The following is a 16,921-nucleotide window of genomic DNA, read 5'->3' as shown; positions in this document are numbered from 1 at the left end:
ATTTTTTTTTGCCCAGTACAATACATTGCAGATGTTTAACTGAGTATGTCTGAACTATACCAGTATACTTTTAAGTGAACTTGAAAGTCATTCATCTGGATTTAAATTAATATTTTAAATACCCATTGTTTGCCTGACAGACCAGCAATGCTACAGATGCTGGCAAAATGTCAGTGTGGAGTAAATCTTCCCTAATAAACCACACTTACCCTATACCCTAGAGTTTTTTAAAAGGACCACCAGGATCCCAAACTCATCATACATTTATCTGGAATGAACTCAAGATGTTTAATTGATATATGCTTATGTCTGAACACTGTCAAGTCTCGTAATAAGATGTTTAGTACAATACATCGGTTAGACTGCTAGAGTCCAGCCACAGTAATAAGTAATGACATTTGCAGCACAAAGGCAGCTCCCCAACGAATTGGTGACAAGAGTAAAAAGGCAATCTAGCCTGTGTAAGCTCTAAATGTGGTCTGAATTTTACAATTACATGTCCTAAAGCCCATTATTAGACATGAGGGCGATGAGAAGGAAAGCAGTCATTGCATCACTACTAACACCAATTATAGGAAACATAAATCATTCAAATTTTTGTACTTTAATAAAAATCAGCCTGAATTGGTGTTTAAAAGGAAGGATCTAGTATAGGAGCCTAATGGGAAAGAAGAAAATAGAGTAATTGGAGGCTGCTGTCTTTTCACTTTCTATATAAAATTATTTGAAGAGACAGCCAAGAACTTTAAACAGCAGAAACCCAGAAAAGTTGTAATTTGGATGTCTTCAGTTGTGACTTTAATGGTGTTTGCTTAAAGAGCTTTCTTTTATCTCTGCAGACATACTTCAATGACAATATCCTCACACTGATACGGACATTGGTAACAGGAGGAGCCACACCAGAGCTGGAAGCACTGATTGCTGAGGAAAATGCATTGAGAGGAGGTTACAGCACGCCCCAGACACTTGCAAACAGGGACAGGTGTCGAGTTGCTCAGTTGGCTTTGTATGATGGGCCATTTGCAGACCTAGGGGTAAGATCATGAGGGAAATGCAGGACCAAGGCTGGTCTGTGCTCTGTTAGCTTTCTCTCAGACTGAGTGAAAAATCCATCTCAATAAGCATATAATTTCTATTATTGAATCTAATAGAGCTTTTGGATTGTTTAAAAATTTATAGCACAGAGGGCCAGGTTTGTTCTTTACCTTTTTAAGAAGCTGTATGACTGCCCAGGATCCCTGCCTGCGTATTTCATACAGAAAATCCTGTGGCTCTTCCTCATTGTCAGCTAAAGAGATGGATGAGCTGATATGGATGATATAACCATTATAGCAATAATGAATTCCAATTTCATTCAATAGGTATAGATATACCTTTTTTGGGTGCTGATAAGCTTATTCAGTGTTTTCACAGAGCTTCCAGTTCTTGAAATCTGCTTATTAGCTTGAAAACAAAGGTTTGTAAGGTTTGGTTTCTGCTGGTGTTGGATGAACTAAAATTCCTATGAAATCATAATCTTCTGATAATTTGACTGCACTGTTCTAAAGGTGAAGTCAAAAAACAAGCAAAAAAAAAATAAAAATCCCAAACCAGATAATTAAACGGTCTTTTAAAAATAGTGCATTATATAAAAATAAAATATCTAGAAATGTTTTCTGGACCACATTATGTAATCTTGAGGTAATCCCAAAGCACCCACTCTGCTTTGATGATGATGTAGGATTTGATGTTTCTTAAATTAACCCTGTGTTGACCAGCTCTGTCCAAAAAGAGCAGAATGACCTTCACAGAAATGACGGGGAATCCCTGTTTAGGGATTAGGGCAGGAGTGCACAGATAGAAGCCTACAGCCTTTCAGTTGATGTAGCAGTCTAGTTGCAGCTGAGACTAGCAGCACATCAAATACTCTTTGGCATGCAGCTTAACACTTCCACAAACAAACTAAGCAACACCAATCTTTTGAATGCTGTTTCACCAGAGCCTCAATTGCACTACATCTGGGAAGGCAGAATGCATTGACACTCATGATTATTTAAGAATCACTATTTTGGATATAGAAATGAGCAAATCTAAACTTATTTTTTGCTAGTCATACATTTAGTCATAATTTTACAGCAGCAGATAATTTATTATCCTTTTAAACCCATTGAATTCTAATTTCTGTTGTGCTCCTCATTTTTTTTTTTTTGTCTGGATGACAGTATGACTGCTGCCAAGAAAGGGTCAAAGATACTAACAATTTTAATACCACAGTTAATGTAATTTGTAGAATATGCATTGTCTGGTACAAAAATTTAGATTTCCAGCTTAAAGCAAATGACTCACTCTTTCTAATTTGACATTATTTTATGGACTAAGGCTCTCCAAAATAACAATCATCACTTTACACTTTTCAAATTTACTCATTTGAAATAAAACATTTAGATTATTCATTTCCTTGGGCTCTCATTTGAGACAAACAACAGACTGTCTATACATTGCCCCTTTTTTATAAGTTCATACTGCATGACCTGTTCCCTGACGGAGTAAAGAAAGGAAAAAAATGTGCTTTTCTCTTTTTTTTTTTAATCTCCTCTCTTTCCTCTAGGACGGAGGTTGTTATGGAGATCTGTTTTGTAAAGCACTGAAAACATACAATATGCTTTGCTTTGGAATTTATCGATTAAGGGATGCACATCTAAGTACTCCCAGCCAATGCACTAAACGGTGAGTCTGGTCTTTTAGAACATCTCTGCTTCACTGCTCTGCAGTCTTCTCAGCAAGGAAAAGCCCAGTGCCTGTAATAAATATAGAAAAAGAGCTTGCTCCATTTTTGTATAACTTTTCCACAATCCTCTTTAAAGATTTCACCATGATTCTATCTGACTTTAAATCATAAGCTGGATATCACAGTGTAAGTTGTCAGCTGATTTTATTCAAAAATTTTTAATTAAATATTCAGAGTGCATCTTTAGCTTGTTTGCTCTATGATGATCCACTGTTTGCCTGCAAGGAAAGGACTTCAGTTCCCTTATATGAATCAACTCTAAGTTGTGGGATAATAATTTAAATTACAGTAGCTAGTCTTTTTTCTGAATGCCCAAATAATACTCCTGTGGGCTTCCCATCAGTACCATCTGTGTCTAAGCATAACTTCTTCCAGTAAATGGAAACCCTTCTCTTGGTAGACTACATTTTTACTTCAGTAGCACCAAGCCTGACCTTAGTGCTTTAAATAGAGCAGACACATTTCCATCTTTGCAAACTGAAGGCCGTTTAGCAGCTTGCTTGAAATGTGTCTTAATTAACTGCTTCCTAGAAATACACACACAGACCCATACCAGAAGTATCACAAATCTACCATCTGTTACTGTTTCATGCTCTACAGAAAACATCATTATTGGGTGAACATGGCAATAAACAGCCCTGCAGCCCACCAAAGCGGCTTCTTCTATAAGAATTTGAATAAATTGGGTAGAAAAATTGAGTTGCAGTTTAGATTTACACTGTAGTTACTATCTTTGGGATTATTTGTTGGCGTAATAAGGGACTTCTGTCCCTGAAGCAGCTAAGCAGATTTCTTATGAGCATTGAATTAATTTGAAAAGAAGTCATGAGCTTCACGTTCAGTTTTTACTCATTTCTTGCTTGGACAGAAAATGCCGATTGCCTCGCTCAAGTCTGTTTTTCACATGCATGAAAAACTTAGCAGCTGCTCTTATAAGTCCTTCATACCCTGAAAGGCCATTAGGTGAAGGTGGGGATTCTTGAAATTGAGCAAGTTTTTATTTCAGGCCTGGGATTTATACTAAGCAATAAACTGGATTCTTGGATGTGCAGATTTCTCTTTATAAATGCTCTTTGAGGCCATGAATGTACATGTGGAGTGAATTAACAAAATTAACCTTCCTATAAAGTTATTGATGTATTTTCCGTAACTTGTTTTAACTACAGTCACAATCCACACCAATAATTATATCCCTTGTTCTGTTGGCTATATTTAAATATTTAATAACTATGTAAATATGTATTTAAATGTGATATGTATTTAAATAAGCTGCATGGGAAATCCTCCTCTCTCTGCCTTTCAGCCATTCTTTTAAATACTGTTTGTGGTGGGTATGGTACTGGTTTTTTGTCAGTATATAAATATATTCGCTAGAGTCATTGCATTATGGTGCAGTCCGAAAAGGACCATGATTTGTATGGTGGTTTCTCTGAAAAATCATTATGTGACTCACTTGAAGAACATCATTCTCAGGCATTTTGTCTGTCTGAAAGAAAATATAAAAAAAGTGACAGCTGACTTAAAAAGGTCCTAAACCATAGCGGGAATTATGTGAGCTAAAACTAGGTACAAATAGAAATGCAAAAATTGGACTAAGTGTTCCTGAGCTAACAACTCTAGAAGAAATTTTTTAGTATAAATCTAAACCTGTTTTCTTTTACTTTCTTTTTTTCTATCTTCCGTTCCTTCCAGTTATGTTATCACAAACCCACCGTATGAATTCGAGCTTGTGCCGACGGACTTGATCTTCTGTTTGATGCAATTTGACCACAACGCTGGCCAGTCCCGAGCCAGCCTTTCTCATTCCTCCCATTCCTCCTACTCTTCCAGCAAGAAGAGCTCATCAGTTCACTCCATCCCTTCGACAGCCAACCGACCGAACCGCACCAAGAGCAGAGATTCCCGGGACAAACAGAAGTATGTGCAGGAGGATAGACTTTGATATGTGTATCTGCTCCCACTGTGTGTGAAACTTGCATTCACCACCCATTCTCCCCGGTTAATGTTTCCAGCAGTAATGTTCCCTGTTTTCCCATGGAGTTCTCCCTTTTTTGTACACATATTTTGCATATGTATGACAGTGTGCATGTGATTGTCATTTTTATTTCACCACCATAAAACCCTTAAGCACAACAGCAACAAAGCAGACGGACCAAAAGTTATTTATGATGCTAGGGGAGAATAAAAAAAGAATTCCAAACCCATAGGCACACTGAAAACATAAATAACTCACTGCAGTTACTCTACATATCCGAAAATAGAGTATATTTAACATGAACACTTGCTCTTGATGTCAGAGTTACACAAAGAAAGTCATTTAGTGCAGAAGTGTTGATGTATGTTGCAGTAGGTTTTTTTAATACTTATATTTACAAAAGCTCATACATTTATTTGAAGCTTATAAAACTCTCCTATTGAAAAAAAAAAAAGCAAAACAAAAACCATGCAAAAAAAAAATTCCTGCTGATTTTTCACTCTCAAAGCTTATGTTATATAGGGCTTACACTCCTTGTATAGATTATTGCTAGACATCTGCTTTATACCAAAGCAATATCAGGGACTTTTCTGCTTGTTCAAGAACTTTCTCTAAAATACTAGGCTTTTGGAGATGGTATATTTTCCCTTTAACGCTGAAATTGTCAGGGCATGAAGTTTTACAACTCCAATGGTTTAATTTAAGTTTAGAAAGAGTCTAATTGCATATTAAATTATTATTCTGTCTATTTATATTGCCACATGAATAGGTATATTTTCTTTCACTTTTGACATTTGGGATAAAAAGCCATATGTATCATAAATATTGGATGTAAGTCATTAAAAACTGCCTTCTTGGGACTTTTACGTCTTTAAAAGGTGAATTAGTCACCTTATGTACAGAATAAATAATGTTCAGAAAAGAGCAAGCATTTTTCTATGCTTGCATATCAGATCTCAAGGGACTTTGTTCCCTTCCCCAGATGGTAGTTTAACTTTTCCAAGTTAGTGTTCATATAAATCTTCCAACAAGGGTCCTAATATGTGAAGAACCTCCAGAAATCTTGCTGCGTGTTCTACCTGTTTTTCTCAGCAGGTGCATGCCAGTATGCAGGAATACAGGGAAGACAACTGAGTGCCTTTAAGTCTCTCCCATTTGGGGAGAAAAGGTGCTGTGCCCCAGACTGTTAATGAGGAGAACAAGAGGGCTGGGTTGGAAACACTCACAGTGCTGAGGCGTCGTGTTCCGTGCACTTGCCAGAATTCAGTTCTTGCAAATTGTCACCAATGACACATGTAGCCAAAAAAAGTTGTGGCAGGGAGCTAAATAAAGTAGTGGCAAGGAACCTGCCCTAGACAGCCATAGGAATGATAGTTCAGGCTTGCTTTTACTTTTTTTTTCTTGGTTTAAACTTCAGAAGCCAATGTATATTTTGAAATATACAGCTATCTCTAGGTTTATGGAGGGTTTCCGAGGGTAGGCAGGGCAGAAACACATACCCTCTTCCCTGGCTATCCAGCGAGAAAGCATGCAGACAGAAAAATATTTAGATTTGGAATGATTAGCATTGTAACTGCCAACCCAATCAAGGTGCTTTTATGGTTAGTTTTGTCTTCTACCTTCCCCTTCCCCACGCATGATAATTTTGAAGATTTGCTTGCTGTGTGAATTGACAATAAAGCCAAGCACTTTTACTGACAAAACCTGGAACCGTGTAAGTGGGCTACAGAGAATACCACTGTGCAGTGCTGAGCATAATGATTGGAATACAGTCTATATGTGTGAGTGTGCATTCAAACGCAGCTGTAAGTCCAATCAGTGAAATGCATTGCAAATTATGGTTGCTCCCCTACAAACGAGACTATTACAGTTGCTCTTCATCATAAAGAAAAATTCACGTGTTCCTTTTTGCAAAGAAAGTTATCGTGTTTTGCCCTCAGAATATTTATTGCTACAAGGATGTGCCAGTTAAAGTGCTCAACCAGAAATATGACAGTTTAAAAGCATTGTAAAACTTACATAGCTTACTTCTTTTTCTAAAGTGCAACAAGGATGAATAGAATGGGCCAAGGTATGAAAATTAATGGTTCTGCATGACCTAGCAACTGCTGTGGGTTTCCCTCTATAACTTTGTCCTTGTGAAAACTTGTGAAATTAAAAAAAATAGTTACAAACCTTATTCAGTTATTGGTTTGTTTGTTTGGTTGATTGTTTTGTTGGTTTTCTTTTGCCTTTTTTTTCCCACCAAACCAGAAGTAAAACTGGCTGCTGCTGCTGCTGCTGTTTCTCAACCCTGTTTTGTTTTTTTCTCCTCTCATCTGCTTGCCTTTCTAATTGCACGTGTCCTTTTGTAAACACCCAGGTTCCTGCTCAATGAAGATGCCTATCGTGGTGCAGACATTACTTTAATTTCCCATTCCTCATTCCAATTTCTTTCCTACTTTCCCCTCCCTACTCTCCTATTCCCCATGTATGTACATGAGCATCTTTTTATGTTGGCAGAATTGATTGAAGATAGTTGAGAGCAGTTACACATGTTGGAAGAATGTTAATGGCTTTGACACCAAAATGCTTTTCCATTAATGTTTTATCTGTTTTCCATTTAGCAGAGAAAGAAGGGTGTTAATATGAAGCCACTTGTCACATGCTACATAATGATCTTTATCCAAAAAAAATAGTATTTGTATAACAGTGCAGCTCAAATAGAAAAGACATAAACAGTGTACATTAGAGAAGTAACTTGACTACTTTGTGAGCAGCAGAAGAGGATTATCTAATATAAATCTAAATAAAATCTAAATTCTTCAAATTACATTGGAGTCTACTCCACCTCTGTCCTCTATCCTGAAGTTAGAATTCTAAAACTTTTGACTTTTAGTAGTATTGTGTATAATTTCCACTGCTGACTATAGTCAGATTGATCAAATACTTTATTATAGTGATGAAGGTTTTCTGATATGGATATACTAATGGAGGTTGATCATTATAAGTAGAGAAATACTTAAATCAACTTTATTTTGGTGTTTATATTGAAAAGTAAGAGGAAATCTCCTGTTCTAGCCCAAGTCAGAGAACCATAGTAGAATGGTTAGTTTTTGAAAGTGAAGAATTATCACCAATGTCAGGAAGTGACATTTTAGGATTTTAAATTAAGTTCCTGCCATTTATATCAGTCCCAGCATGGTTTCAGTGTTGGAAACCAAATTCTAGCATTGACACAAAACCATGTCTAGCAAACCTGCAGGATCTTGGCATGGGTTCCTGTTGACCTGAACAGAGAGAGTCAGGCATTTTCCAGTGAAATTCCCATTGTCAAAACTAAGAATTTTGATAGTTTAAAAAATAAAAAAATCAAGAACGAGTCCAGAACATTATCTTTGTCACAAAACTTTAGTTGCCCTGGAGGAAAGTAAAGTTCTTCATAGAAAAAATAGTTTATTCTCTCTTTCCCTGCAAATTTCTTACTGCCTGCTACATGTAAAATATTCATCTGCTAAACAAAGAATTTCTGAATAGGTGGGTGGAGAAACTTTCAATAATTTTCTTTCTCATGCAGGAACAAATTACATGGAAGAATTTTCAGCTTAGTTATAAACAAAATGGTTACATGCAGGGAGGAGACACACAAACACATACATGTAAACTAATTTGAAACTGCAAGTGTCACTGAAGACAAAAAAATGCATGTTTTAAACAGTTGAACGGTAACCTGGGATTATGGTGAGAATACAAATATAGTAAAACCTTTGTGTTGTGTTTGGGTAGTATTTTCTTTGCCTCTGCTTAGAAGAGAGGGTGTTTCACAGTGACATTTGCTCTAAGTTGCTACTCAGTCCAAAATTAATGATAGAAATTTTAAAGCACCAATACAATGAATCTCTTGGAGAGAATTGCTGCAATCCTATACAAGTTGAGGAAAACTGTATTTTGAGCTTTTTACTTTGGTTTTTAATATCCTTTTTTTAATGCTGAGGGGAAGAGTGTTCCACAAAAACATTAATTTTTATTTATTTGTAATGTGAGCATTTAGCCTTTTGAACCCTCATGGATGCACTGATGGTGATAGGCCATTACAAACATAGATGTCTGAGAGGAGAGTAAGTGTTTTCTGCCATCTGATACATTCAGTTACTGAGCTGTTCCAATTTCTCTCAGGTGATGCTGTCAAAAAGAAGCCTGTCAAATAGCGTAGGAAGATCAGGGACTTTTTTAGCAGCTCTTAAAAAAATAAGGTACAAAACTATGCCTGTTGTCACTATAATGTAGAAACATTTCTGGTAAGGATCAATATGCATATTACAAAAGGGAGAGAAACAGACTCAATGTGACAGAGAGCTTAAAAATACTTGGTGAATATAGCAATATATAAAGACTTTAAAAAGGGGGTTCCTGAGCTGATGTAAATGAAAAAGTAAATATTAAAGATAAAAATCTGTATTTAGACTCTGGAACACATACCAAAATCAGGCTTTAAGCTTAGCATAAAAGACTGAAAAGTGTGTAGGGGCTTCAAGAAGAACATTTAATGACTGGGAGCAGAATATCATAGTGTCCAAGAGTAAAGATCAGGGGTGTTAAGCTCACATTTCAAAGTTAAGTAGAGAGGCCGATGAATTTGCACAGGAGATTCATCATTATGTGGTCAAAGATAATTATGACAGCAGAGAGGAACAGGAAAGGTATAAAGCTGGATCTAAGCATTGCATGCTGGAAATGATAATGCTTGGGTCAGGGTTTCAGCACTGGCAAAAAGAAATCTAAACAGCAAAAGACATTAGAATCTACTAGCTTCTGCATTTATTATTAATGTTCTGTATGTATTACTTGCCAGGTAAAGGCAAAAAGAGACTGGGTGGTGTCTTTTTAAAGAACAGTTCCCTATATAAGAGTTCTATTTTAAATTTAACACAAAAATAAATAGCTTATTTGGATAATTTTAGGAAAAGCAGGGCATTTTGAAGTGCTTTACACTGGCTGCTGAGAAACACAACACAGTTCTGATTCCTAGCACTCACACAAGCCTCCCCTTACTTGGTACAACAATGAATTAACTTGCACCAAGTTCTGTTTGTAAGGAAAGTTTTTGCACCATGTGTTAAAAAAACAAGGTAGCAATGAAAGTTCACGGTGCTTAACTTGCCTCAAAATCATTTTAAACACAAACCATTAGAAAACTGTTAGTTTGAAATTGTTTATGTGATCTCACAAGGCTTTTAAAACATGATAACCATCACACTTTACACCTCTCTGAAAGGTTAGTTTAATCGTAGATCACATAAAATTGGTTTCCACAAATGCATAATGGTTCATGTGTCACACTTGAACTAAATGGTTTTTTAAATGGAGCTGAAATTATTTTGATGTGTACACATTCCCAGACTTCTTTTTCCTACAACCTTTCTTAAACCGGCCCCCATCAGGAATCGTTCCCTTAAAGTCTCATTAATAATTCAGATGTTCTGATTACTTTAAAAGATCTATGGAATTGAGGCTTTTTTTTTTTTTTTTAACTGCTTGACAAAAAGATAAATGAATGTAGAAAGAAACGGTAGGAGTCTGGCAAGCTGTAGATCATCTCTGAACAGATTGTAACTTTATCATTCTGTCAGGAAGAATAATTTAAAGCACTTAATCAGTTAGCTTCAGTGTGCAGGATGTAACATTATGAATTCCTATCGTCCAATCTGTTCAAATCAAAGGGAACTTAATTATAATAGGTGAGAGAGAGGGAGATGGGAGATTGAACAGCGTACAGACTCAGGCACCTTTAAGGGGGCAGGGCATTATTTAGTCTGGTCACAAATTAGTAGGATATTTTTAAACACAAGTGAAAAGCATTTTAGAAAATTACGAGAAAAACAATGCAGTAGTTCCATTTCCCTTCAGTAATAAGCCATTAAGTAATATAATTCCTGGGTTTGATTTAATTTTTTAAAAATGTGTAAAAATAGGTTTTAATGTGGAAGGGGATTTGGTTTGTAAATTCTAAAAAATCTATATAAAGTGGAAGTGGTTTAATTTGTTATTCATGAAAGTAACTGAAAAGTCCAGTAATTCTGGAGATTAAGCTACTTCTTGAGAGACTTGAAACTTCAAAGGTCTTTGTTTATTTTTGTGCAGTTATGTCCAGGTATTTTTCCACTGTTTTTCTCAGCCTTTCAATTTATTTCCTCTCCTTTACCTCCTGAGCTTTTGTGCTCAGTCCTTGGGTTTCTAAGGTGAATTTTGCTTGCTAATTTTAAATAATTTATTTATTAAAAAATGAGCATTCTTTCCACTCCTGTTCTGATTCCAGACACTGCAGCATTTCAGTGGTTAGAAAAGTAGCAGTTTCTGTTATGTAAGTGAGGCACTAAAGCTTCTGCAGCATTTTGGATTCCCCATTGGAGTGAGAAGTAGCGCATACATGTAAGAGTAGCAGCTCTGGTACAACACACTTTGAACCTCCCATGTAATAATGAAATGCCCAGAACCATAAGTGTCCACTGCTCTGCCCACCCACCTCTGGAACCTGTGGAAGGAGGACAAGAATGGAGACAGAACTCTGTTCACAAATGCTTGTCAAGGCACAAGTGCACCTAATGGCCATCAGCCACTCTCTAGATCAGGAGTTCCCAACTCTTGGAATAAAGTTTTCTTGTAAGGTTACATACCTGTCATTGAGAAATTACAGCAGAAAATGCTCTCTAAAGGGTTTAAGAATTATTTTGTTTTCTTTTGTGAATTTTAAGAAGCTTTTTTCCATAGCTGCAATGGAGCAGTGCAACAGAGGGGTTACAGTGCTGAACAGCTGGGAAAGGGCTGCAGTGCTGCAGCCTCTCAGCATCCTCCCACATTGCTCCCAGCCCACCTTAAAGCTGCACCATAAAAATTCCTCCTGTGCTCATGGAAACAGGCATTGCTCAAGGACAGAAAAGAAAGAGCTTCCTCTCTAATTTTCCTTTAAGTCCTCACTTCCTTTGCCTTGCAGTCACCTATCCGGGCTGATCCATTCAGGATTAGCTGGAGTCCCTGCCACCGTCACCTGCAGTGTCTGCTGTGTTCCCCAGCCCATTTTAACCTCCAGAGTTCAGCAGAGCCCCAGCACCTTGTTTCAGAGTAGGGATTTAATGCCCACCCTGTGCAGCAAAGCTGCTGTCTGGCAGCAGGAATGCAACTCCTATTTATTCTAGCACCAACTGCAGAAAGTTCTTTATGTTCTCCTGCAGGATTTTCTGGGTCAGCTGTAGCCACCACCCCAAGGCTGGAATGGTTCAGAGAAGTCTCTGACTCTTTAGGTGCTCCTCTGTGCATAGACTCACATGCTCTTTTCTGTATTACCCTTATCCCAGCTGCTCTCCTTGGCTTCTTAGTTTAGACTTTGATTTGTATTTTTTTTTTTTTTTCAATAAATGAATCACCTGAGCATGGGCACAAGAAAAGAGCTCTCTTACATCCAACAAGCAAACTAGCATATTGGCAGTTTTCTTTAGCTTCTATTATCAAATCTGCAAGTGTCATCCTCCTTTCATGACTGTATTTTCAGAGGTATTAATCTAATGCACTGTACTGCTAGTAATTGGTCATAGTCACCTTCTATTGATCTCTGTTTTCTATAAACTTTACTGACTGCTCCCTTTTTCTTTTTTTTTTTTTTTTTTATGTTTCTGTGGATGTGTGCTTCACTAATTAACACTTTCATTTTTCCCTCCTTATTCTGTCTCTACCCCTTTTTGCTCCTTAGCAGAAAAGAAATGGTTTACAGATGAGCCGGATAATGCCTATCCCAGAAACATTCAAATCAAGCCCATGAGCACTCACATGGCCAATCAGATCAATCAATACAAATCGACAAGCAGCTTGATACCACCAATACGAGAAGTTGAAGATGAATGTTGACTCCTTCGAAGCCAGAACTATTTTTATAAAGCCTGACAAACTTCATGAATGGTGATGTGACATTTATTCCTCTTACTTGCTGAACCACTGATGGAGAAGTTAAGAAGGGCACGCTTAATGGGAAAATAAAGTAGACAGATCTTTGTTTGTCTGCCTTTAATATTGCTTCCACGTATTTTGGAAACTATTTCATTTATAAATGAACATAATCAAAACTAGTTCATGTATAGCCTCTAGCATTTTAAATTATTTTTATTTATTAGAAAAAAATATATTTTTCTTTTTTTTTTTTCATTGTTAAGTATTTTCCCTTTAAAAAATGGCATATGTGGCCAGACTCCTAAGAATTAAAAAAACCCAACAAACCCTCAGTCTTTGGCTTAAAGGAGAATGATGGTCACAGTTATAAGGATATGTAATTAAGAGAGACAAATGATATATTTACAAAAAAGAAAAAAGGCCCAACTTGTATTTTAGTAAATCAAAAAAAAAAAAAAAAAAAAAAACCAAGAAAAAAACCCTACACTTCACCAAAATGTTTCTTTATCAGAAGATGTGTATTTTGTTCAGCATTGACACCAGCTCTTAATAAATTGAACTTATTTATTTTCAGAGTTGAAAGTCATATTTTTGTACATGTAACATTCTTCAGAAATATTCTTTGTTTTATGAACATGAGCAGATCACCTTGGCTGTGTGGAGGTGCAGTGGCCCCGGGCTGTGCCCTGCCCCTCTGACGGTGGCACCAGGGGAGCACGGTGGGACACAGGCACAGGGAATGTCACCCCCAGCCAGGGCCAGGGGCTTGCAGGGCACTTGCTAGGAATGGCAAACCTGGCAATTGCACTTCACTTCCCATCAGCCATCAGCAGGGGCTAATTTCAGGAAGGCAAGCTTGGCAAATCTTCTTCTTTTGCCATTACTACAGTGATTTAATCCAGAGTGCATAAAATAGTGCATGGAAGCATCAGTTATAAACCACCTAATCTACCACATTTTGTTACTTCCTTACTTCAGAAGTGCTGATGGCCTTTCATTGGTCTGAGATGGAATAAATTCTTCCTGATATGTACAGAGATTTAGCTCCAGAGCCTTGTACTTTAGCAAAAGCTCATACCCTGGTAAAGGGCACACTGAATCTCCTTTTGGTTAATTCAGTCTGGGATAAAAACTGGTTTAGCTCCAGCTCTACAATCTCACAACATGCTGTCCTCAGTTAATTCCTACAATAAGCAACATCTTATTTTAGCAGTAGTTTTTCTTAGTTTTTTTCTCCTTTTATTTATTTTTACTTTGCTGGGACACCACACACAAAAGTACAGTAAAAACCAAATAAAAATAATAAAAGTGATGAATGTATTTATTATGATAACATGCAAAAGGCCTTTGATGGGTGCCTTTTGTGTCAGCAGTTTCACAAAGTTGCCAACAAGCTTTATAGCCATCAGACAAAAATGTGATGTTTCATATCTGTGCTGCAGTATCCACCCACCCAAACATTTATGTTCTAAATGATTTAGTTACTCTCTCTATCTCAAATAAGCAACATCTGACACAATTGTGTGGAAATAAAAAAAAAAAAAAAAAAAGGAAAGGCTGTGATAGTAGGGAAACAAAAACCAAAACCACAAAACCAGTCATCAGGAAAAGCAGATTTTCATCGTGCAAGTTAACTTTAGGCTTTGTAATTTTGCAGAATTGTTAAACACCACAATTAAACATACCGTGGTATTTTTATCATTAGAGAAATATCAGTGAATCAAACAAATACAAAGCAAATGATGAATTTATTGTGAAAACAATGATGTCCACTATGTAATCCAACATTAAGCCAAACTATCTCAGCTTTAATGTTTGTCCACTGGCTGCAGTACAAGTATAACCATACTAACACCTAATAGACTTTATTCTGGAGTGACTTCTTGGACTGTGACTATTTTGTTGTTACATTTTGTAGAATAGCTATTTAAAGACAATAATGAGAATTGTTAATACAGTATCTGTAAAATTGGATTGTTTAAAATATTTCACTCTCCTACAGAGTAACAAAACAATACAAGCAGTTTTTCATTATTACTTAGATGCATGTTTAATGCATTTCACAGTCCCCAAAAGAGAAGATAATTCCAGTGAGTTCTTCCAACATATGCTGCTTCAGCTAGTGACACGTTATAATTTACATCCAGTCTCTGCATTGGGTCATGTTAAGCCTTTTCTTTGAAGTCAGTGCTCCTTTTTCATTTATGAACTGCATTCATATTACAACCAGAATGAAAAAAGCTGGTCTTGAGTACAGGAGAATTGTAGAAATTTGTGTTCAACCTCACCAAATACATATGAATTTTGTTTTTCCTGAGAAGGCTGGTGTTTACTCTAGGGGCATAGAACATTATGTCTTACACCTTATCATATACAGTGCCACTTCTGAGTGTCCTTCCTTCAGAAGTGAACATTCACTGGGTAAAACATACTAATGAGTCAAATACAGCACCCCTACATTGCTGAGGTTTGTGTGTGTCTGTCCAATTTAACAGTCACACCCCAAAATGCCATGCTATTGTTTATAAATAAAGGACAAGACTGAACACATTCATGGGCTTTCTAGCACAGAGAGCTCCATATGCAATGGTTGATTAAACAACACCCACAGAGAGCAAACAAGACAGAGAGAAACAGGTGGAGTTATGGGTCTACATTTCCCATTTGCAGAAAGGCTAGAATCAGTGATATTTTCTTACTCCTATTTTTGATAATCAGAGATGCAGGACGGATGTCTGGAAATTAGATGGAGGAACAGATAGAAAAGGAGTTGGAATCTTTGATATTCAGCCATTAACCACTATAATAAGGCCAGCACCAATAAATGGATATTTGAAGTTATATCAAAGCTGGGAAAAATGCTGGGAAAGGGACAGCTGACAGACCACATGATGACTGATACAGAAATAAGTTCTTGGTCTTTTTCAATAACTTTTACCCCTGTCTCAGAAGGCAAAGATTTAAAAAAAAAAAAGGGTTTGGAGGATTTCCAGGTTTTTTGTGGTTTTTTTATGTTTGTTTGTTTTCTGGGACTGGTTTTTTTTTTTGGTTTTTTTTTTTTGCATTAATTGCATGCACTACTGACACAGGCTATAGAATGCTTTCTGGTAACTCATGTGTTGGATAAATAGTGTGTCTGTGTGTGCGTGTTTGCGTATATGCATGTCCACACATGCACACACACATAGCTATCTATGAGGGCACACACATGCACACAGATATGTATGTGGGTACAGACACACACACATGTACAGGGGTGTGCAGGTATTTGATAGAGTCATCACAAGAAGGTGTCATCATTTTTATTTTCCATGAGCTGGCGTGAAGAAAGGCACAGAAAAGAAGAAAATATGACTTGCAGGGTGGCATATAGAAGAATTTTTTCCTGCTATCGCCACCTGGTTTGACCAGAAGCCAGCCATCCTGGTTAGTTTTATTATGAGAGATGCACGGAGATTATGCTGCAGAGGATAAACTCTCACTGCTGCAGCTGGGCTGTGCGCCTGGCCCTCCTCACACCCTGCAGTTCTCTGCTCCCACACTGCCAGAAAGTGTGCTGGCTCTCTGTTTCATGCCTATTGGTTTAATTTGGCCCCTGAAGCCCCTGAGCACCATGAGGAAAGGATAAAACTGTCCTCTGATAGATTTGGTGGCAAGTGCCAAGCACAGCAAAAGCTGAGGTATAAAGTAAAGATATTCATAGTCTAAATGCAAATTTTAACACCTTGATGTGATTGCGTAGTTCCTTCTAAAATAATAAGTATATGATGTATTTGTTAATAGGGAAAAACAAGATAAAAACATTTCCTTGTACATTTTAAAAGCATTCTAAAACTGTCACTGACATTTTAACACCTTGTCTTTCAAATCAGCATCAATGCCCAACAGTAGGGAATACATGGGACAGAAAGTACAAACCCTTTGATCTGGGCCAGGCATGGTCAACTGGATGTGAAAAGAACTAAATGGCCTCAGCCAAAGGCAGGACAGGACAAATGTAGTTTGCAAGGCAAGGCACAGGAGACACTGAAAAAATATTTAGACTTTTATTATACATTACTGGGTGGTGGTGGATGAGGTTGGCTGTTTTTGGCCTGCAAAGGAAGATTTTGCATTTCTTGAATTCTTCATGTAGTAGAAGGAGAAGAAGAAAGTAAAATAGTGTGTTCTCATTCAGGTTTTGCTGGGGCTGTGTGTGTCTAAACCACAGCTAACAACTACTGCAATAATTGGTTGCATAAACTGGTGAATAAACATATATG

At 37.1% G+C, this 16,921-nt stretch overlaps 1 protein-coding gene across 19 annotated transcripts in view; it reads left to right on the top strand.

Annotated features, from left to right (window-relative positions):
- KCNMA1 (potassium calcium-activated channel subfamily M alpha 1) overlaps positions 1-14,214 on the top strand; it is a 402,334-nt gene extending 388,120 nt beyond the window's left edge. For 5 of the 19 annotated variants that reach the window (XM_063163852.1, XM_063163851.1, XM_063163849.1 and 2 more), the window contains 5 exons: positions 840-1,034; positions 2,588-2,706; positions 4,460-4,684; positions 6,785-6,813; positions 12,466-14,214. In XM_063163852.1, the coding sequence (XP_063019922.1) occupies positions 840-1,034; positions 2,588-2,706; positions 4,460-4,684; positions 6,785-6,813; positions 12,466-12,620 (723 nt within the window). In that variant the 3' untranslated portion in view covers positions 12,621-14,214. Of the gene's footprint in view, positions 1-839; positions 1,035-2,587; positions 2,707-4,459; positions 6,922-12,465 lie in introns of those variants that run through there. The other 14 variants (XM_063163868.1, XM_063163860.1, XM_063163862.1 and 11 more) reach the window with 4 other exon arrangements.
- Positions 14,215-16,921: the final 2,707 nt, after the last annotated feature.

The sequence above is a fragment of the Melospiza melodia genome, chromosome 9 (assembly GCF_035770615.1).
Source record: "Melospiza melodia melodia isolate bMelMel2 chromosome 9, bMelMel2.pri, whole genome shotgun sequence".
NCBI classification, from domain to species: Eukaryota; Metazoa; Chordata; class Aves; order Passeriformes; family Passerellidae; genus Melospiza; species Melospiza melodia.
The sequence above is the reverse complement of the archived record's forward strand: the minus strand, read 5'-3'. Positions and strand labels throughout refer to the sequence as shown.